This window comes from Peromyscus californicus, unplaced genomic scaffold (genome assembly GCF_007827085.1).
Source record: "Peromyscus californicus insignis strain IS unplaced genomic scaffold, ASM782708v3 Scaffold_13__1_contigs__length_99412109, whole genome shotgun sequence".
Lineage (NCBI taxonomy): Eukaryota > Metazoa > Chordata > Mammalia > Rodentia > Cricetidae > Peromyscus > Peromyscus californicus.
Window position 1 is genome coordinate 12,260,672 of NW_026294424.1, and position 22,223 is coordinate 12,282,894.

At 48.1% G+C, this 22,223-nt stretch overlaps 1 protein-coding gene across 2 annotated transcripts; it reads left to right on the forward strand.

Annotated features, from left to right (window-relative positions):
• Window positions 1-207: 207 nt before the first annotated feature.
• Window positions 208-21,991, forward strand: Upp1 (uridine phosphorylase 1). 2 transcript variants are annotated; one of them, XM_052734498.1, is made up of 10 exons: window positions 208-1,338; window positions 1,684-1,856; window positions 2,532-2,618; window positions 11,025-11,090; window positions 14,634-14,751; window positions 16,492-16,650; window positions 18,096-18,210; window positions 20,479-20,688; window positions 20,969-21,115; window positions 21,782-21,991. In XM_052734498.1, exons 4-10 carry the CDS (start codon window positions 11,044-11,046, stop codon window positions 21,919-21,921), a joined length of 936 nt encoding a protein of 311 aa, XP_052590458.1. In that variant the 5' UTR covers window positions 208-1,338; window positions 1,684-1,856; window positions 2,532-2,618; window positions 11,025-11,043; the 3' UTR covers window positions 21,922-21,991. The 2 variants fall into 2 exon arrangements, with proteins under 2 accessions (XP_052590458.1, XP_052590457.1); XM_052734497.1 differs by having other exon boundaries at window positions 1,719-1,856.
• The last annotated feature ends 232 nt before the right edge of the window (window positions 21,992-22,223 follow it).

The window sequence follows — 22,223 nt, forward strand, 5'->3', positions numbered from 1 at the left end:
AGACAGAAATTTGTTAAAAAAAAAAAAAAAGGCAAATAATTTTATTTATACTTGAACCTGAGTTCGATAGAAAGCGGGGTGGGGTGGGGGTGGGGAGCCTTTCTTCCTCTTTTGCCTGTACTAGAATTACAATTAACACAAAGGAAAGCGGACACAAAAGCCTGTAAATTCGCATATGTAGATTTAGTGATGGGGTAGGATAACAGAATCATTTCCTGGGAGAAAGTTCCTCTTCTGGTACAGGAGTTCAGGCTGTTCTCACACCCATCTTTACACTCACTGGAGGCGCAGCTGGCACCAGCATCTGGACCAGGAATGGGAAAAGAGCAGAAGTTGAGGGGCATACCCTGGTTATTCTCTGAAATAGTATTAGCTTTGGATGACTGTGGGCAGTTGGAATTTGTTCTCAGGTTTTGTTATTAACAGTAACGGGGCGTCATTCTATGGTGCTGCCTGGTCTTAGATAGGCCCCCTCCTTTGCTTTGGGGATCCACCGGCCCCCACCTTGAGCCTTGAGTTTTTCTGCTTCACCCAGACAGCTGAGGTGGCTCTCAGAGCTCTGAAGGCGCTGATTTTGCTCTCTCCCACAGTCTTTGATGACGCTGGTTTCAGAGTGTAGGCATAGAAAACGGCGGATACAATTTTGTGTTCAGGCTCAGTCATTTGCAGAGTTTGTGACTGAGAAGTCCTTGATACTTGAAATCGGGCTTCACTTGTAGATTCTTAGAAATAAACTGGAGAGACCTTAGTCTTCCCTGGAGCAGGATCATGGGCAGTTCTGTTACTGCCCATTCTCAGGAACCTAGGTGCTTGTGGGAGGCAAACAATGTTTGTGCTGGGCTGTGTCCGCCCCCCTCCCCCCATTCTTAAGCCTTTTTGTCCTGTGGCCAGAGTGCCAGCTAGCTGGGGAAGCCAAGCTAGGAATTGTGTGAGGAGAGGACTGGCAGGCCCGGCTGGCAGCGGGGGATGGGGGAGTCACAGCGCCGGGCAGGACAGAGGTGCCTTCTGCCAGATAGCTGTGACTGAATGAATGAGTCACTTCCCCTACTGGGCAAGCGCTCCCCTGGCCTTCCCTCAACTACGGAGGATATCCCTGGATCAGGAGGGACTAGGAGGGGAAGGAAAAAAAAAATCAAAACGAAACAGAAACTGGCCCGAGATACTGAAAGGACACACTTGACAACAGCCCAGCTCTGCATTCTTGACCGTATCCACGCGGCCGTTCATCTCTGGCACGTTCCCTCACCATTTCCCTACAGATGGACCTGGGCCCGGCCCTAGAGGTGACCTTGGGTAGCCATACAGTCGCTTCCAGATCGTTTCTTCGCCTGTGAACAGGTGAGCTAGCAGCTTGGGTACGATTTCATCCATAGGAAGGGACGCTATGGAGTCACAGGGATGGCTCTGGCTTCAAATGGTCAGGTATCCCCCAAACGAAAGGAAACTAGAAGGCCGAGGCTCCCCGGCAACTTTTCCGGGTTCGGAGTGGAGAGGGTAAAGGAGCCAGAGGAGGTGCGCACGGGGTGTGTCTGGACGACCGGGCCCTGGGTGCTGTCATCTGAACCCTCGGGCGGGGTCGAGGCCGGGCGGTGACCCCTGGGCGGGGCTGCGGGTGACAGATACCAGGAGGCGTGTTTGCGGCCATCTAGGTTCTCCTTTCTGGCCCGTTCCCTCCTTTAAAAGACCTGGCACGCTGCTCCTTTCTCACCGTTCTCCAGCCTTCCGAGCCATTCGCGCGGCCGGCCGCCTGGCCCGGACTGAACGCTGAGTGGTCGGCTTTGCGGGATCCTCGCCGGCTCTCCCTGCCTGTAGGTGAGGACTGAAGCTCCGGGGGCCTCCGAACGACAGCTACTAAGGTAAGACCCGGCCGGGAGCGGGCGGGTGAGCGCGGTGGAAGTGGGCGGACGGCAGCTCTCTGCTAGCTCGGCGCCCGCGAGCACCGCACTCGGGATGCTCTCCCAGGTCCAGGATGCTCTCCCAGGCGCTCGCCGGTGACTTCTCAGCAGACGAAGGTGCTGGCAATACACTGGACGCGGAGCCTGCAAGGGTGGAGTGGGGGTGGGGAGGGGTGAGGAGAGCATGTGAGGGACGAGCAGGTGAGGTGCAGATGAGGGATGAACAGGTGAAGGGCCAACAGACGCCTGCCTCCAGGTCCTTCCAGAGTGTCCAGTCCCGCGCCGGGAAGAAAGACCCAGAACTCTTGCACAGCTCAGGCCACCCAGAAAATAAGAGCTAGAGGCGTTACACCACCTGCCTTTTCATGAAGGACCGGACAAAGTTTCATTTTAATCACTCATATGGATTTCTTTGTAATTGATTTACCAAATGTTATCTCATAAAATATGGGCTCCGAGTTGTTTGGCTGCAGTTCAACCGGGAAACTCTCATCGGGAGCATTAAATGTCACTAACTGATATGCAAGGGACTTACCTCACGTTACTGCTCTTTTCGGTGATAACTTAATTGCAGATCTGGCAGGGTGAGTCCAGAACTCCGCAGCTCTGCTCAGTGTCACATCTCTCTCCCTTCAGGGCTTGGTAGAGTGACTCACCGGTGACTGGGGTGGTCGCTCACACCCTGGCAGCCTTCCCTGGACGTGGACCTGCAGTCTCTTGACAGTGAGTTACCCAGGGACCCTGAATCTGGGGTGGAAAGGGGCGCTTCCCGTGAAGGCAATGGAGAGAGTTTTTAGATGTCTGTTCACACTGTTTATTCTTTTTATTTATTTATTTATTTTTTCGAGACAGGGTTTCTCGGTGTAGCTTTGGCGCCTTTCCTGGAACTCACTTTGTAGCCCAGGCTGTCCTCGAACTCACATCACATCTTATAAATCTGTTTATTTTTGTTGCCCCTCCCACTTTTCCTCCGCCTCCCTCTTCTGTCACCTTCTCCCTGCTTTTTAAGTTCCTACTTCTCTTTGCCTCAGTTCCCCCTTGCTGGTGCTATCTCCGCTTAAAAACAAAAAACACATTGGTTCCATTCATACTCTGTAACCTAGTCCTTTAAAAAAACATGGTAACTTCCTTGAATGGGGACTTAAGCTGTCTTTGCCGGAGAAGGAGCCATTCCCAAGGCCTGCCATTGTTACCCTCTGTTTCAGCTTGTGAAGTTTGCGCCCCATCTGCATTTTGGGCTGAACCACCCCCACTTCTCAGCCAATTGGCTATTGTTTCCCCTTCTTCAGAGGCCAAGCGGACCTTCTAGTCTGTGTAACCCTCATTACCGCACATGTCTTTAATTCAGCCTGAGATGCTTGGGCACACATTGCATTCTTGGTGGTGTTGCACTTTCAACACTGTTAAGCCTTAATGAGTTGCATTAGTTTTTCTTTACCTTGGCTTTTTGTCAAAATGCACTCTTTTTTTTTTTCTTTCTGTACTTACTGACTAAAAAAAAATCTTAAGAAATTACCTTAAGAAAGCAAAACAAAAAATCATATGCATAACAGAAACTTCCAGGTTTTCTTTCTCTTTACAGATAAGCACTGAATAATTTCTTTCCAACCTCTTCCCCTCCCCTTCTCTCCATCTCACATTAATACATACAGATTTACTTCTAATATACACTTCATTCCAAAAAATTGTAAGTCTTTATGCACTGAACTGATCTCTTTCTCTGACTTTGATATCTTAGTCAAGTTAAAATTTAAGATCTCATTAATGAGTTAGCAGCAGGTAGAGGAGCCCGGGTGTGCTTAGAGGGTAAGGGCTACTTTCTGGTGTGCTGTGCAGGTCCCTGGGGCAGCAGGTCCTAAACCAGCAGGTCCTGTCAGTGTGGAGTACAACCCCTGGGGTTAGGGCAGTAGCAGATATCTTTTTTTTTTTCTGGAGCTGAGGACCGAACCCAGGGCCTTGCGCTTGGCAAGCGCTCTACCACTGAGCTAAATCCCCAACCCCTAGTAGGAGATACCTTGAAGAGGCTGGGTGAGTGCCGCCCTCTATGATGAAGCAGGGATGTGAGTGTTGGGAGGAAATGCTCTCTAAAGTTAGCTTCAGTGTGACGTCTTCCTGAAGTACTGAGGTCAACATTTACCCCAAGAGCAAGTAGCTGGGGAGGCTTTGGAAGAGTGGTCTATTCTCAGAACAGCTCCGTGAGTTAGGACAAGGGCAGAGGAGCCGCCACCACCCCCACTCAGTATCCCAGTGTGCACTCCACACTTTGACCTCCCTTTCAAAGTATTTCTTTTTTATTTATGTGCATGTGTGGATATGTTACGTGTGTGTGTGTGTGTGTGTGTGTGTGTGTGTGTGTGTGTGTGTGTATGTGTCTGTGTGTCTGTATCTGTATGTCTGTGTGTCTGTGGAAGCCTGAAGAAGATATCAGATTCCCTGGAGCCCCAGAGTTACAGGTAGTTATGAGCTATCTCACATCAGTGCCAGGAAATGAACTGGGATCCCCCAGAATCCTAGGAAGCATTCTCTTTCTTTTTGGTTTTGTGAGACAGGGTTTCTGTGTATAACAGCCCTGGCTGCCCTGGAACTCACAGAGATCCCCGTCTCTGTCTCCCAAGTGCTAGGATTAAAGGCATGTACCACCACTCTTGGCTATAGGAAGCATTCTTAACCTGAACCATGTTTCCAGTTCCTTGAATCTTTGGGTATTTCATAGAGGCTTTGCTGTGGCCAGTCTCCCCCTTGGTCTTCATCCTGGGCTTTTCCTAATTGTTGATTCTTGAGGTTTGTGGACCCCAACTCCCACCGACCCTGTTACTTGTGGAGCAAGGGTTACCCGGTGTGCAAAGTAGCTAATGCTCTGGCAAGATGACCCAGAGCTCTAAGCTCAAATCTGACTCTTAATGGGATAGTGATGGCGGAGGAGTCATAGGAAGCGAGAGACAGGCAGACTTGATTAAGAGGCAAGTGTTTCCCTTTGTTTTTGTTAACTGAAATATGTCAGGCTAAAACATGTTTTTTTTTTTTTTTTTTGAGAGGAGTTATGTCCTGTGTTTTGGGTTTTGAGCTCATGACTTTGCTGACTGAATTTCCTCCAGTTCTGCCCATTCTTGAAAAGCTGGTTCCAAGCCGGGCGGTGGGGTGGTGGTGCATGCCTTTTTAATCCCAGCACTCGGGAGGCAGAGCCAGGAGCATCTCTGTGAGTTCGAGGCCAGCCTGGGCTACAGAGCGAGATCTAGGACAGGCACCAAAACCACACAGAGAAAAAGAAAAGCTGGTTCGAAATCCTGAGCATCAATAGTGAAAATTCTGGAGGCTTTTTGTGGCTGACAACCTGAGTTAAGAAAGTTATCTGGTGTGCTCAGGCCTCTGGACTCCATGTTTCTCAATCAATGCCAACTGTTCTGGCTCACGTCTCCTTTGTGGTGACCCCACAGGGCCACACCTACAGGTTCTGTGTTCCTGAGTCATGTTACTTCAACAAATGAGCTGTCAGGAGCCCCATACATGGAAGGCAACACTGTCCTTCCTGTCCTCTTAGCCAGAAGTCAGCCGGTAGGATGTCATCCCTGGCCCCACAGAGGTCAGTGCCCTGCTCTCCTTGGGTGTGCGCTTCCCCCCTTGACTGTTACTTTCTATCCTTGCTGTTGCTCTTTACCCTCAAATCCATGTCGGAGTAAAGTGTCAGAGAGGACCCGTGTATCCCAGGCCACCCAACGTCTGCAAATTAGACGCCAAAAAGCAGACAGATAAGAGAGCAGATTACTATCCATGCAGATAATGGAGGAATTCAGAGGGCGACTCAGAAGGTGGTTAGAATTTAGGGATTGCTCCAGTCTTAACAAAGATGGAAGGGGCCAAGCCACAGAGGAGCCTACCTGACTTCCGAGAGGGTAAGAAAAAGGTGCTTTTGGAGAAACAATGTATTTCAGCTGTTACATTTTGGGCATGGTATTAAGGAGTTTGTTGTTGTTGCTGGTCTGGTTTTTTTTTTTTTTTTTTTTTTTTTTTGGTTTTTCTAGATAGGGTTTCTCTGTATAGCTTTGCGACTTTCCTGGATCTTGCTCTGTAGATCAGGCTGGCCTTGAACTCACGGAGATCTGCCTGCCTCTGCCTCCCGAGCGCTGGGATTAAAGGCGTGCGCCACCACCGCCCGGCGCTGGTCTGTTTTTGTCAGACGTGTTGTTGCCCGCTTCCCCTGCACACTCCTTGTTTTTTTTGCTTTGTAGCCCAGGGTGATCTTGAACTCATTCTGCGCTATAGGCTGCCCCCCCTGGGGATGTAAGTAATCTTCCTGCCTCAGCCTCCTGAGTGCGGGGTTGACAGCTATGTCCTGTCCCACTCCGCTCTAAATGACTCAGATGATCTTAAAAGCTTAACTGGGACTTCAGAAAGGCAGATGGGAAGGGTGCTAGTTTGGTGACAGCGGCTGTTTGGGTACAGCATCGTTTCACTAGAAGATTACCGGATCTTGGGGAAGCTTGAGTTGTTTGGGGAACTTTTGCTTTTAGGCAGAAGGGGTTCCAGGAACTTGGGTGGCTTCCGCTCAATTTTATGTCACTGTGTAAGTCAGTTTTCTGTCATTATGGCAAAATCCCAAGAAAAAATCCAGTTAAAGGTACAAAGGGTTTATTTTGGCTTACTGTTGTAGAGGTTTTTGTCCATGGTTGTTGCTTTGGGCCCGTGGTCATACAGTCTATCTTGGTGGAAATACATAGTGAAAGAGGTCTGTTCTGAGTCATGGTGGCCAGGAACCATAATGTGGGGGAGGCTGTGGGGGGCGGTTCCAGTATTCCTGATGGCCTCACTTCCTCCCACAAGACTCTCCCTCCTCAATTTTCTACCACCTTTCAATGATACTACAGCTGGTGACCAAGCTGTAACAACAGGTGGGTCTTCAGGATCCATTTCCAAATCAAAACAACGACTGGGGTTTACTATGAACCTGTCCATACGGGTCTAACAGACACGAAGTTCCTTCTCCCTGTCCCCTCCAGGTACTCAGGGCACACAGCTGCCTGGAGATCACCTCTTGTGATCTGTGTTTTGGTTGCCCCTGGCCTTGCTAAGTCGTTAGCCTTCTGTAGTAAAGGATTCCTTCTCTGTGGTGTCATGGGCTTTGTGTTTGTCAAGAGTCCTTTGTCTGACACCGACAGCTGCATCTTAGAGCATGGGAATGGTGGGAGCCCTAGCTGACTGGCTTCAGCCCCAGCCCAAGCATGGACAGAGATGAGCCTTCTGAGCACGTGAGAAGCAGCTCCCTGGGATTCTTCTGGGCTGGGCTAGAGTTTGGTAATTGTTGGTCACGGGTGTGGTTTCAAAAGATGTTTTCCTCTGCTCAAGCAGCTCGCTTTGAGGTTTGAGGCTAATGAGTGGTAAGTCAATCCAGGAAAGGCTGAATTATTGTCTTGCATATGTCCTGCCCCTGTCATTCTGTCTGGGCCTCTAAGGCTGAGGGACTGTGGATACTCCACTGCCTAGAAAGCATAACATGGGGATACATTGCTAGTAAACTCTGTGTTAAGTCCCGGGATGAAAACACTTCTCCAATGTGTCCACTTGCCAAGCTGAGAAGGATTTGATCCAAGGGTTAAGACAGCTGAGGGACAGACACAATACAAGAGAGATGCCAGGGCTCTTATCCTGAAACGGGTTTAGAGTGGAAGGGTGCTTTGCGTGTTTCCAAAGTAAACTGGGCAACTGTTGTCACAGACCACATGCCACTGATCTCTAGCAAGTTAGAGGGAAGCTAATGACATTTTGCTTGTCTGTGTGACCCCCACCCCACCCTCTGGGGTGGGAGGACTAGCAAATCTCAATGTAGGGTAGACCACGTGCTGTGATTTTGTGTTCACAGGTTATCTGACACCTGAGTGATTCTAGGGACTTCCTGTGAGGGGCATTTTATGGGTTTTCCCTGAGTGACAACATCTCACCCTCTGTCATTAGAGTCATTTTGGACCCCACCCTCTTGGTTTGAATGTAAGTGTTCCCTCTTCTGTAAATTCTCCTGGCCATGTGGCCTAATGGGTGTTTTTCAGCAAAGCTGTTATTGGCATGGTTTCTATAGGGGTGATGGTTAGTCTTCATTGCAGACTGCTTTTCAAATCGTCTAGGGTATTGGTGAGGCGCCGCTCATGTTTACCTGTGCTTGTGAGGTGTTACCTGAGGATTACAGAGGGCAAGACTGCCTTGAATGTGGGTGCCATCAAACCCCTGACTTGGCGCCCAGATGTTGTCACAGAAGGGGCAAAGCTGCAGTATTCCCTTCTTGGCTTCTTGGCTCTACTTGATGAGAACATCTGTGCTCTGCTACCCTTGCCTACCAGGATGCATGGGCTGACCCTCTAAAACGGTGAGCCAAGATAAACGCACGCTCCTAAGTCAGGCATTTTTGGCCACGGTGCTGGAAAGGTGGCTAGTAACAGGTTAAGGGCCCGAAGCTGACTGGCCTGCGGGTCCCCTTGTGGTGCCTGCTGGTTTCATTCTACCTGCCACTTCTCTAGGCTGATTGACAGCCTGGAAGCATTAGGAACCCATCCTATCCATCTAAGAGCATGCTGGTTTTACCTTCCAATGCCTGTATTTGTTTATTCTCAAGAGACTGGCCTCTGGTTGTGTTCTCGGTTTCTTGGCTCCCTTCCCTCTCTCTCCTGCATTCATGTCCTGGCTTGCTTGGTGTGTCGTGTCACACATGCTGCATGCAGGTTCACAGTGTGCTGTGTCTCCATCCCTTCCCAGCCGGACATGCTCTAGAGGGGAAGGGACATTATCCTCGTGCCTCCTCAAGGTTCACTCACAAAATCAGGGGAGATTAAACAGGAGAAAGGACGTGCATGTTTATTCATATGCCGAAAGAAGACCAAAGTGCAAAAACCCCACAGGTTTCTGTCTACCCAGCTGCTTAACCTCACCACAAGAGCAGGAACCGAAGGCAGCTTTGAGAGTTTGTGAATGGTTGTCAGGGGAGTGACCTGAGACAATGCATTGGGATTGGAAGGAGCCTAGGGACAGTCTCCTGCAGTTTCACTCAATTTATTCTATTTTTTTTTTTCCTGAGACGGGGTGGAAGTCCGGCTAGGGCTGGGAGGTAGTAACCAGTTCCACTCTGCGGTGAGGGAATCCATTGAGGCCGTCTCATTTTGTCCAGATCGGGTTGTCCATGCTCAAACCACCTGGTTCCGAATCCCCACAGTTTTGATTTCCCATTCGTTCCATCAGTGACTGCTCTGTTGCTGAGATAAACCACCTTGACCCAGGTAACTTAGAGCAGAGTCTATTTGAGCTTACAGTTCCTGAGGGGCAAAGACCACCATGTCAGGAGCACAGGGCAGCAAGCAGCCTTTGTAGAGAGAGGCAGGGGTAGGAAACCGAGTCTCCATCTTGAACTGTAAATATGAAGCAGAGAGCAGGGCATGAGGCTTTTGGTGTCAAAGCCTGCCCCCAGTGACTTACTTCCTTTGGCAAGGCCTTAGCACCTGAGCCACCCAAACAGTGCCATAAATTAGGGACCAGGTGTTCAAATGTTTGAGACGATGGGGGACACTTTTCATGCAAAGCACCACACCAGAGGTATTTTGACACTAGGCACCTGCTGAATCCCGTGGACACAAGGCAAGGGTCCAGGCACTAACTGTGACCTCATTGATTTGCAGAGTTTCACATATTCCTTAACTGAGGCCGGCAGTGCTGTCGTGCTTTCTGGGGTCTCTGACTCTTAAATCTTACATGCTAATCATGTTACCCAAGCAAACTTTAGAATGTGCTGTGCCGTTAAAGTGATAGGTGGCCCCAGCAAGATGGCTCAGTAGGTAAGCATGGTTGCTGCCAAGCCTGAACCTGAGATTGATCTCCAAAACACACAGTGGAAGGAGACTGCTGACTCCCACGACTTGGTCCTCTGACATCCACATATACAATGTGGCATGCCCATGCCCCTCCCCAATAAAATAATGTAAAGGTCAATTTTTTTTTTGAAAGCCTCCTTGTGAGCCAGCATCCAGTCCTGAGGGATAACATAGGGACCACTTCTCTCACTACCCACCAGCTCTGTGCTCCCTGCAACACTGCCAGGCAAAGCTGCTCTCCTCCCCTGTTAGTCAGTCATAAGTGCTCATTTCCCTGCACCGTGCTTGACTTGGGAATGTTGGGATTGCAGGGTGAGGGATGATACTTCTTTCCCAGCATAGTGATGTTTCTCAGTGAGCACCTGCCTGGCGCATAGACCTCCTTGGGTTCCACCCTCAATACTGCCATAACAAAAACAATAGAACTCACTCGGTCTTTGGCTCCCTTGGTTGGACAGCAACAAGCTGGCATTTCCAGGCAAGCGTGCCACCGGTGCCAAGCTACAACAAAAGCCAGATGAAGAGGTTACAAGCACCAATTGCAGAGGGACTTTTGCTCCGGAACCAACTCTACTGGGATTTTTCCTGGTTTGCAAATTTTACTGAAACAATCCATATGTGATGATAACAGTTATAAATATGTTTCCTAGCAAAGGGATTTTTCAGATCAGGTTCGAGAAATGCTTGGATACAGCCTGCAGTTTTGCCGAGTGGCCTGTGACCCATGGGCTCTTCCTGATGCTCCGCTTTCCTTACCAAGGAAGTAGCAGTGACTGTGCATGCTGTCACTCCCCTCCCCCCCCCCTCCCCCCCAGGCTCTGCACCCAGGCTGGCAGCAGTCGGCCACATCAGCTTCAAGTCCTTTCCCTCTCAATTGCATCCTCTGGAGCTGGTAGCTGCTCCACCTCTGTTCAAATCCCTGCAACCTCTGCTGTCCTGAAACAGGAAGAGGATGTTCAAGATTCCAGAACGGCGAGGCAGAAGGGTGTGGTTGGTAGGGTCAGAGACTTCCTGACTGTTGCTGGGATGGGATGCTAGGAAACTTGAACTTTATTCCTAAAATGCACAAGTGTGAGATCCACCCATGTGGACTCACGTGTGCACTCATGTGTGCACCCACATGAGCACACATACACAGTGTAAATAGTATGCATTTCCATAATGTACATGATGAAAGTGTGAAGAATTCTGCTTCTCTGCACAGACTTCCCCCATGAGTGACACCTCACACCACGCTAGTTCCATTTGGGTTGATTATGTTGCGTGTGATGTTTTTCTCCTTTAGGTCCTGCCACAGTGAGAGGATGGCGGCTAAAGGAACTGAAGCCAAGGACCTCGAAAACCATCACAAGTAAGACTGACTCAGGCTGAGTTGTGTGGGTTCTATTAAACCTCCTTTAATCAACTCATTTTTCAAAATTCTTTACATATGTTAACATGCGATGCTCACGACAGTGAGGGAGGGTTGAAGGGCTTGGAAGGACTTCACAAATATTCAGGTCCAGGGATGTCTATCCTTAGCCGTTAGGCTTAGAAGACCAGGCAGTTCAGTGCTCAGATACGGGTCTCACAGGTTTTCTTCTATCGGTGGCATTTTTTCTAAGACAAAATCCACCGTGTATCTCCTAGCTCAGTCTCATTTCTGAACCTTGAAAGATTTTTTTTTCTCCCTGCATTGTAATTTTTCATAATTCAAGTGTGTGCTTTTCCTGAGCTTTCTTAGGTGTAGACTCTAGTAAAGAGCTAACCGTCTGTGTCTTTCTCTGACTCCAGTGTGCATGTGTATATTCGTGCACATCCAACCCAGGCTTTTGAGCACGCCGTAGTGAGTACATGTTCTACCCTGAGACCTCCCACATGGGTCTGAAGTCCACTGAGCCTTTCTCCTGTCCCCACTTGAGGGTTGTCCACCATCTGCTGGGGCTCTGTGAGGTAGTTCCCGTCCTGCTTAAAAGTGTGGCCTCCGTAGTCAGCCCTCCATGAATATTTAGTAAATGAATAAGGTAACAATAAAGCATGATCAGTACAATTGAAGTTGAGGTAGATTAAAGATTTTTGTCTCCGACTTGTTATTTTGAATCCTTTAAACTGTGTGTTGGAGGCTGTTCTGGCTCAAGTACATGTCAGAGTTAATGAATTTTTAAATCATGGCTGTTCTCATGGTTACGCTCCTCCCTCTGCTTTTCCTGGAATTGACAAGCCAAAAAAAAAAAAAAAAAAAAAGGCTTTCTGTGTGTGGCCACGCTGTCTTAATCACGTCCTGTTGTGTCATTTTGAAGCAAGAAGTTGGTCTTTCTGTTTTGTGTTCCATATTTGCCACATCCTGAAGGAGGATATGGTTAAGGGCCTGAAGGGTGTGCTATGATGGAATTTCAGATTGGCCCAGAGATCAAAAATGATTTCTGGGAAAGTCTAGCTGTACATGCCCTGCATTTGGTCCCACAAGAAAGGGCTTCCTTGCCCTAATAAAAGACTGCCAGGAAATCTACCAGGAGAATGGGGTCAGCAGGTGGGCACACTCTGTGCCTTGGGCAGGTTGCTTGCTCTTTCTTAGCAAGGTTTACAGCTCAGGTCAGCAGTGGCCCTGCATGTATGACTGGTGTGTGTGCTGTGGATCTCTAACACTGTTCATGAAGTAGTCCATGAACCCACCACTCACTCCCTTTCTGAGAGAGCTCTGACTTTCTCCTGAGTCTTATGCTATGCTTATCTTTTATATAGCAATCTTAACGTTTCATGTGTCTGGACACCACTCTAGGGGCATAGACTGGAGAGGGGCTTGAGAAACATGGAAGTGGGCAGAGAGGGCCAAGGGAGAAGAGGGAGTCTTCAATGTCTGCCCTTGAGGTTGCCTACCAGAAAAAAAAGCAGTGGGGACTAGAGGAAATAAATCAGTCAGAACAGGTCTGATTCAGCCTTCAACCTTGTGCATCTGTGTGTGTGTGTGTGTGTGTGTGTGTGTGTGTGTGTGTGTGTGTGTGTGTGAGAGAGAGAGAGAGAGAGAGAGAGAGAGAGAGAGAGAGAGAGAGAGAGAGAGGACATGGCATAGCCTCCAGGAGATTTTGATCATTATAATTAGGTTAATTGTATAAATGTTTCTAAACTCAAAATGTAGATAGCCAGATTCATTGCATATGCCTGTAATCCCAGCACTCAGGAGGTCAAGGCAGGTGTACTGAGTTCAAGGCCATTCTGGCCTACAAAATGCAGCCTGTCTAAAGAAAAAGAAGTAGGAACTGAGGGAGTGGCTTGCTTGCCTCATACTCCAGGGGTTCTGTCACTACCACTACATAAAATGGGCATGATGGCATGTACCTATAATCCAGCACTGAGAAGGGAGAGGCTGGAAGATAAGAAGTTCAAGGCTATATAGCAAGTTGAGGCCAATCTGGAATACAGTGAGGTCCGATGTCCAGAAAAAAAAGTAAATTAGTGAACAAAACAGGGGAGAATGCTCTGGAAGGAGGGCAAAAGCCCTTTTTGAAATGGCACAGATCCCCTTGGCTAACAACAGGGTTCCATCCCCACAAATCCATCATGGCCTTGACTTAGTACAACGAACTCCCCCAACAGCTTGGCAGCACTTTTCAGGGGAAAAGTCCATAACTCAAGTCAACACACAGCATTTTCAAATCATCGTAAGTCAAGATCATCAGTATTTCTTTATTGCAGTGATCTCTGGATCATTACTTTCTCACCTTTTTCTCATGAGTTAGATTGAAGAGAAAGTGTCACTAGTTGGTTCTGGGCAGAAAGTCAGACTCAGAAGGAAGGAATAGTACTCATGATGGCTCCATATTCAAGGCCCTACACTGGCCTTCATCCTGCCAAGGAGAACCTATTTGGAAATCAGAAGGCATGTACTGTTGAGGCAGCTGTGTTGAAGTGTGGCTCTGAGGAAGCTTGGCCAGGGTCGAGCTGGAATGACCTCGTCTTCAGGTTCCTGTGTTTGTAAATCAAAGTTGAATGAAGTATAAGAGCATGTGTTTGCCCTCCTTGTCTCTGTTGCTTTCAGGAGACAAATGGCAGACTTGTGACGGAAGCATAATGGCCTATAGACATATGTACCATCTGGCCTTCTGAAATAAAGTCTGCCAACCTTCCTTTAGAGCAGAAGCACGTGTTAGCCTGTAAAAGTCATTTGAACCACATACAAAATGTTGCAGTTGCCTTCAGAAATGCAAAATGGTAGGATGTTATATCATGACAATCTTTTTAAGAAAAAAAATTAAGGTTTACTTTGTGTTTTGCCTGCATGACGTATGTGACCATTAGAGGCCAGAAGAGGGTGGTGGATTCCCTGGAACTGGAGTAGTAGATGGTTGTGAGCCACCATGTGAGTCCTGGGCCTAGAACTCTGGTCCTCCTGCTCTAAACCATTGAGCCATCTCTTCAACCCTTCATGACACTCTTAGTGTTGTGGTTCTGAGAAGTGGTAGCTAATGCAACACGACACACAAAAAAAAATTATAGGCATCCAGGTTGGAAAGGTTCTGGCAATAGTGGAGACTTTTTCTATTTCTGTCTACATTTCCAATAGTGATTATATTATTTTCAAAACATTCAAGTCTATGTATTGAATATAAATGACTTGGATATCAAATAGCATTCTTTGTGTTGGATCATTTATCAATTTGATCTTTATAATTTTGTTTGCTCTTCTGAGATTTTGCTGATTGCCTTCAAACAGCGCTCTAGGAGCAAAGAGGGGTTAAAAGGAAGGAGAAAGGGAGGTAGAGACCCTGGCAATGTAGGGTTGTCTTCCCCTAGAATCTGCTCGTGTCTCTTCCCCATCGTGTCCCTCACATACCTCATGAATACGGAACATGTTTGTGGTAATGCTGGCCGTGGCACACTCGTGTTCTACAAACCTTTCACTTTTTGTTTCTAACAGTGACTGCTTTGTTCAACTTTCAAATCCAAACATAGCAACAATGAAGGAAGACGTTCTCTACCATTTCAACCTCAGCACTAGCACACATGATTTCCCTGCTATGTTTGGAGATGTGAAGGTAAAAAGCCCAGACTTTGATTCTATGGATTGTCTTACAGTTAACTTCCACTTTGGTGCCGCTCACCTCCTTGCAGATGAATCGACAGGGGGCAGGACTACATTCTATCTTTATCAGACTATTGCCATTGTTACCTTTTATTTATAGGAATTAGCAAGTCAAAGAGAACAAGTGTTAACTACTGCTCTGTAGGCCTCTACTTCATCTCTTAGAACTTTTTGTTTGTTTGTTTTCTTTTTTTGAGACAGGGTTTCTCTGTGTAGTTTTGGATCCTTTCCTGGAACTCACTCTGTAGCCCAGGCTGGTCTCGAACTTACAGAGATCCACCTGCCTCTGCCTTCCGAGTGCTGGGATTAAAGGCCTGCACCACCACCTCCCGACTTTCTTAGAATTTTCATATGGGAGTGAACAGCATGTGACTCTCCTGAACCATACAAAGTGGCCTATGCCTAGAGTTGCTGCAACGCCAAAGATTGAGGCAGAGAATCACCTCATCTCAGGAGTTTGCTGGCAGCCTAGACAATGTAGAGAGCTGGGGAGGACTTCCAAGAGGTACAGTGTCAGTATGGAGAGTCTGTATGATCAGTGCTTGTAGTTGAAGATGTATATTGATGATATCTGAGGGACAATTTTGATGAAGACACCTCCCATATAGTGTTCATTTCTCAGTGCTAATTTTCTGAAATTTTTATAAAATTCCTTGTTAAGATTTGTTTCTAATTGACACCTAAGTATGTGTGCACCGTTTCAAGGAACAGGGTGACGTTTCAGTTCATGTCTGTGATGTGAAGTGACAAGCAGAGTGGGCGGCACCACGTTCACAGCTCAGGCACGGATCGTTCTTCGGGTGCAGAACACTCAGGGTCCTATCTACTGGCTGTCTTGCAGTTCACAGTTAGAGTTACAGTTGTGTTAACTACAGTTCCCATACTGCTAAAACAGGACTCTTTAGTGTCTAATCTTGATGAAGGTGAATTAACACACTGAATTAAAAACCAAGATAGGCTCAGAACACTGAAGCTGGGCCCCCTCTGCCACAGGTAGAACTCACCTTTGGTAGCCAATGGTGGGCAGCTTTCATATTTCACTAATTCATTGAATTTCCATTAATTCCAATATTGCTAATCTTCTTTTTATTACAGGCCATGGAAATGTCCTTTCAAATTTAGAGATGCATTTATTTCTTTTATCTTCAGATTCCATTAAATCACTTTTTCACTATTTACTATTCTTTAGCAAAATAAAAGTGTCTCCTCCACTTACAAATGCCCAACCCCCTACTGGCCTGCTATTTTTTACCACTCAGGTGACCAAGTGGGAGAGTGACTGGTGGCCCATTCTAACACTGGGTCATAGGACTCTGGTCACATGAGGTGAGGGATTCCAACCATCTCAATCTCAACCCAAATTCCCTTCTAGCACCCTAGACTGCCTCCCACCTGGTGTGTTAGGCCAAGGATGGTGCCTGATGCCTTTTCAGAGACAGCAAGAGTCTGGGTCCCTGCGTGTGTGGAGGTGACTGCACTGTGCTCAGGGTGCCTGTCCTGAGCGGTCAGTCCTAGGCCAGTGCTACTAAAAACTCCCCAGGGAAGTTGATTGCTCACCGCCTTAGATACACTTAGTACAGGTCAGGCCCGAAAACTTGCTAGAAAGTTCCCAGATGACCCCAATGTTGCCGGTTGATTTGAAGAACCTCTAGTGACGCCAGGTATTGATGAGGTCCCGATTCTCTGGTTTCAGTTCGTGTGTGTTGGTGGAAGCCCTTCCCGGATGAGTACCTTCATCAGGTATGTGGCTGCCGAACTGGGCCTTGACCATCCAGGGAAAGAGTATCCCAACATCTGTGCAGGCACTGACCGCTACGCCATGTATAAAGTCGGACCTGTGCTGTCTGTGAGCGTGAGTACTTGCTTTTCACTTGGATTTGGTCTCCATGTTCTGCAAGGCCCTGTGCCCGCACTTCTTCCTTTGTGTGTGAACAGTTGGACAGCTGGCACCCTATCATTTGTTTACTGTAAATGGCTGGGAGCGTAGTGAGCTCCCAGCAGCTGGGATCTGGGCCTGAGTAAGTCCTAGGCTCCAGCCCTTAAGGCTTAGCTTCCTGGATAGCCTCGGTATACAAAAGCAGATACACATGTAAATATGCACAGCTGTTCACTCTGTGTAGGGGTGGCAGGTGCTGAGGAGGGCTTCCCTGCCTGGCCCAGGGCTGTAAGAAGAGCCACATGCCAGGTCTCCATGCCTCTCCTATCTCACAGTGACTGGCCTGCTTTATAACACGAGTTGTGTGAGCAATAAAAGTGAATATGGAAAAATCTCCAGTATCCTATCTAAGGGATCGTTTTCTAACGTTTGATTTCCTTTGGCAATAATATAATGAAGAACTACAGCTCAGTGGTGGATCCCTTTCCTGTTGAGATGTGTGTCTTGACACTAGTCAGCTAGACCTCCAAGCGTATCAGTCACGTAGAAACACCTGATAGCAAAGGCATCTTGTGGAAGCATTTCCTGGCTTTGACATTCTGAAAGGGGTGGGTCCCTTTGCTGTAGGGCTCTGCCATAGGGACAGCACCCGCCCGGGGATAGGAGATGTGAGTGTCGGAGGGTCTTTGAAAGGCGTGTGGAGTGGGGTTGCATTGCAGAGGTAAGGAGGATATGGCCAAGGCACAAGTGCAGTGTCAGTAGAGTGCCTGATGTCGGGGATTGAGGAACCAGCCGGTTGCCTTGTTTCGCTAAACTGGAGAGGGCAAGAGAAAAGTGCTGTGATCAAGCCTTATCTAGTATGGTGGGCCTTTGTGCATGGCCTCAACTGTCAGGAAGCAGTGTTTGCTACTTATTGATCGCGGCTACTTCCTTCTGCTCTGAAGGCCGTGTGAGTCAAGTGAGGCAGGTCATGTATAGCACAGCTCTGTTAATACTCGAAGCCTGTCCATTTCCACATGATGATTTTATTAGTGGAAGTACACCACATAAAACGTACAGTAATCTCCTTCCCCACACGGGCTTTGTTCCAAAGGATGTGTCTCAAGGCAGAAGTGTAACAAAACCGATCAATACAAATAGCACTCCTTTTATTGACATAAGCCTATGATGCATTTTAGTTGTGAACCAGGTATAGCAAAAGAGTGGCAATAATGACTAACACAGCAGAATAATTATAGCTGTATAATACAATGAGTTATGTGAATGTTCTCCCTCTCAGTCTCATTCTGTGCAAAGCTTTGTTGTTGTCTTTGGACGACTTGGGATGGAGGGTGGGTCCTTTGTTGGAGGGACATGTTCTGCATGCGTTGATGAAGGCACAATGTTGGGCTGAGCCGCTGCTGCTTTCTCTCTGGTTTCAGCATGGCATGGGCATCCCTTCCATCGGGATCATGTTGCATGAGCTCATCAAGTTGCTGTACCATGCCAGGTGCTCCAACATCACCATCATCCGCATCGGCACTTCGGGCGGGATAGGTGAGGCCTGAGGATTGATTCTGGCCCGGGGGTGGTGGGTGGTGGGTGGTGGGTGGTGGGTGGGGTGGAGGAGGGGCCAGAACCCAGCAGCTGCTCCAAGATGGTGTGAATACACTGGGGATTGTTCAAGGGCCTTCCTCTCTGCCTATCTCCTCATTCCATCAGAGTGTGTATTGGGGGGTGGAATACAAAACTAACAAAAGGGGACTGAAATTAGCTCAGAAGTTCCTAATCATTGACACTCCCTGCCCCCCCCTCCCCCCCGCAAAAAAACGAAAAACGCCAAACCAAAAACTAAAAACCAACCAACAACCCCTCCCCCCACAAAAGCCCACAGACAAACAACCTAAGAAGCAAAGAAGAGTTTTTTTCCTTTGGTTTTTTTTTTTTTACATTTTATAAAATCTTTATTGACAAATAATTCACATAGTATACAATTTGCCTGTTTGCACAATTTGATAGACTTTAGTCCAGCATCTTCATAGGCCCATGACACCATCACTTTCTATTTTAGAACATTGCTGTCTTCAACTTCATACACATAATGTATGGTGATTACATTCTGCCTTATTTTTTTTAAGTGAACATAATATTTGCAGTTGTAACCATTTTTAAGTTCACAATTCAGTGGCATGAATTACATTCAAGATATTAATTACACTCAATGATATTCATTAATTACACTCATGATATTAATTACATTTGTGGTATTGTTTACATTTGCAGTATTGATTCAATAACTATATTTATGATATTTATTAATTACATTAATTGTATTGATTTATTACATTCATAATATTATGTCCTGATACTACTATCCGTTTGTGGGGCTTTTCCATCACACAAAACAGAAACTCTGTGCTTAGGAAATCATTGCTCCATATTTCTTTCGTCTCCATCTTGAGATAACGTCTGATCTTACAGAAGAGGTCTTGAAGGAGACTGCAAAACGCTGGAGACTGTTGATTTGCTCTGGTCTATTTTCAGTTATAAAGACAAGGTCTGCTTGGGCTCATGACTGTGGCCCATGGCTGAGTAAAGCCTTCCTGGTAGAGTCTAGGGATGGCACAGGGGTTGGGTTCATCATGTATGTGAGACAGGGAGTTCTGCCCCAGCCTCCACCACTCATCCACCATCAATTTCAGTGAATGAGTTCATCCAGCCTTTAGAGCAGAGCACCAGTCCCTTCTCACAGGCCTCACCCAGTCCCAAGTCTTCCTAGTTCATAGTGGGGATTATCTTTCAGGGGTGTGTGTGTGTGTGTGTGTGTGTGTGTGTGTGTGTGTGTGTGTGTGTGTTGGGCAGTGACATACCATAGCGTAAGTAAGTAAAAGTCTGAAGCAAGTTCTTATTTGACACTAAGGAACTAAAGTCACTGTAGTAACTAGTCTCTAGAAATTTTCGTTCCCACCAGGAACACAAGGCCATTGATAGGAGACTGTATCTGCTCCAGTATAGCCTTAGATTTAGGCATCCAGGTCTTCATACATTGCTCTTGGAAGGTAGGATTTCAAACTCCCTAGCAGTGGTCACATTGTATAAGAAAACATAAACCTGCCAGGCATGGTGGCCCATGCTTTTAAGCCCAGCTCTTGGGAGAGAGAGAGGCAGGTGGATCTCTGTGAGTTTGAGGCCAGCCTGGTCTACAGAGTGAGTTCCAGGACAGGCTCTAAAGCTACCCAGAGAAACCCTGTCTCGAAAAACCAAAAAGAAATATATATCCAACTGGGAAAGAAGAGCAGGGTATTACCCTTAGAAACATGCAGGTGCTCCAGGAGGGCACACCTCCAATGTAGACCCTGCAGAGATGGCTGTTGCTGGGAGCAGAGAAAAACAAGTTAGTCAGGAGCTGGAAAGGACTGAGGCTGTTTGTAAGGCACATGTGGTTTTTCTATACTTTGTCTGCTTTTGGATCTGGTTGAAAGTTTACAAAGTAAAGATAATCTGGAATGATTAAACTAACATCATGGTCACCTAGTTGGAGGAATGCTAGTCAGTGGCAATGCCTGGAAGACAGACTTTTGGTAAAGGGTACAGCGACCCCTGGTGGGATTGCTGTTCTTTGCTTTTCGTTGCTTACAGCAACGGTTCCAAGCAAAATCCCAGCTAGGAAAAGCTCTGACTGGGAAAAGGGACGGAGGGCTTTGAGCATATGCTGGGGTACTTCGGTACTTAGCTGGGTCGATGGATCACGGCCATTGTGCCTGTTCTCTGCTGCGCTGCTCTGTCACCCTGTGTAAGCATGACACCCGTGCCTTCCTCTCTCAGGTCTGGAGCCTGGCTCTGTAGTCATCACGCAGCAGGCAGTGGATGAGTGCTTCAAGCCGGAGTTTGAGCAGATTGTCCTGGGGAAGCGGGTGGTCCGCAGCACCAACCTGGATGCACGGCTGGTGCAGGAACTGCTGCAGTGCTCCTCGGACCTGCATGAGTTCCCCACGGTTGTGGGCAACACCATGTGCACCCTGGACTTCTATGAGGGTGAGCGGAAGTGAGGGCGTGGCGGGTCCAGGGACCCCTTGCCCACCCCAAGCCCACTTTGTGATGGTGTGGTGCTGTCTCTGGTGGGGCACCTTTATGTGGGCTGCTAACCCAGTCACAGTATTTGTAATAATGATTGGAGCAGCTATCTACCCCTTGAAGACAGGCAGGGACCGGGAGGGCCGCCCGCATCCCTGTGTCCTGATGGCATTTATAACATGGTGCCCAAGTGTAGGCTCTGACTGTGTGCGTATGGTTTTCCCGTCTTCGTGTGCTGCAGGGCAAGGCCGTCTGGATGGTGCCCTCTGCTCCTACACAGAGAAGGACAAGCAGGCCTATCTGCAGGCAGCCCATGCCGCTGGTGTCCGAAACATCGAGATGGAATCTTCGTTGTTTGCCACCATGTGCAGTGCCTGTGGCCTGAGAGGTAGGAAGATGCGGGATGGCCTCGGGGTCCTTTCTCTGGCTCTTTCGCTGGCCCATCACAGCAGGCGCCTCCTGGGATCGCGGCAATGTTGATTTCTCACTTGTGTCTGCCGTGGTCAAGCTTTTGGCCAAGGTGTCATCCCCTGCAGCCCTGGTACACGTACAATGTCTTCATTGTCACACAGCAAAACACTGGGTCCTCAGTGTTCTTGCAGTGATTTCCCAGCCCCTTGAGAAGGGTAACAAAGACGGTGATGAGCTATTCCAGCTCACATAGAAAGAAGCTGCCCCAGCCCTGCCAAGAACGTGGCTCTCTGAAGACTAATCCACCCTATTGTCTAGACCTGAGCATCCTTTCAATTAAATATTAGCTCTCAGAACTATGCCCCATGGTCTGGGACAACATATATCCTGCAGGGCTGCATGGGGCAGCCAGGAGCTGGCCCTGGAACTGGCTGGAATTTCTTTTGGCAACAAAGGCAAAGTCCATAGGTTAGAGTGGAGACCTGCCAGAGTTGCCAGAGGGTGTGTCTTCCTCCATGGTCATCCACACAGCCCTCCCTCCCGTCCCTGGCCTGCACACTGCACTCCCTGGACCTGGCGCTCCTCCTTGGGGAGCTGAGGAAGGTGTCTGACTCTGCCTTGATGAGACCTTTGCTCTTTGCAGCGGCTGTGGTGTGTGTCACCCTCCTGGACCGACTGCAAGGGGACCAGATCAACACCCCCCATGACGTGCTGGTGGAATACCAGCAGAGGCCTCAGCGGCTGGTGGGCCACTTCATCAAAAAGAGCCTGGGGAGGACCTGAGGCTCTTGTCCTTGACTCTCAGGACGAGCCTCTGCAACTACTGGCCAATAAATCTATTTTTCATATCCCATTGTGCGGCTTGGTGTCTGCTTTATATAAGAACGCATGGGCTGGGCAGTGGTGGCGCGCGCCTTTAATCCCAGCACTCGGGAGGCAGAGGCAGGCGGATCTCTATGAGTTCGAGGCCAGCCTGGGCTACAAAGTGAGTTCCAGGAAAGGCACAAAGCTACGCAGAGAAACCCTGTCTCCAAAAACAAAAATAAAAACAAACAAAAAAAGAACGCATGGAATTGGGCTGCATT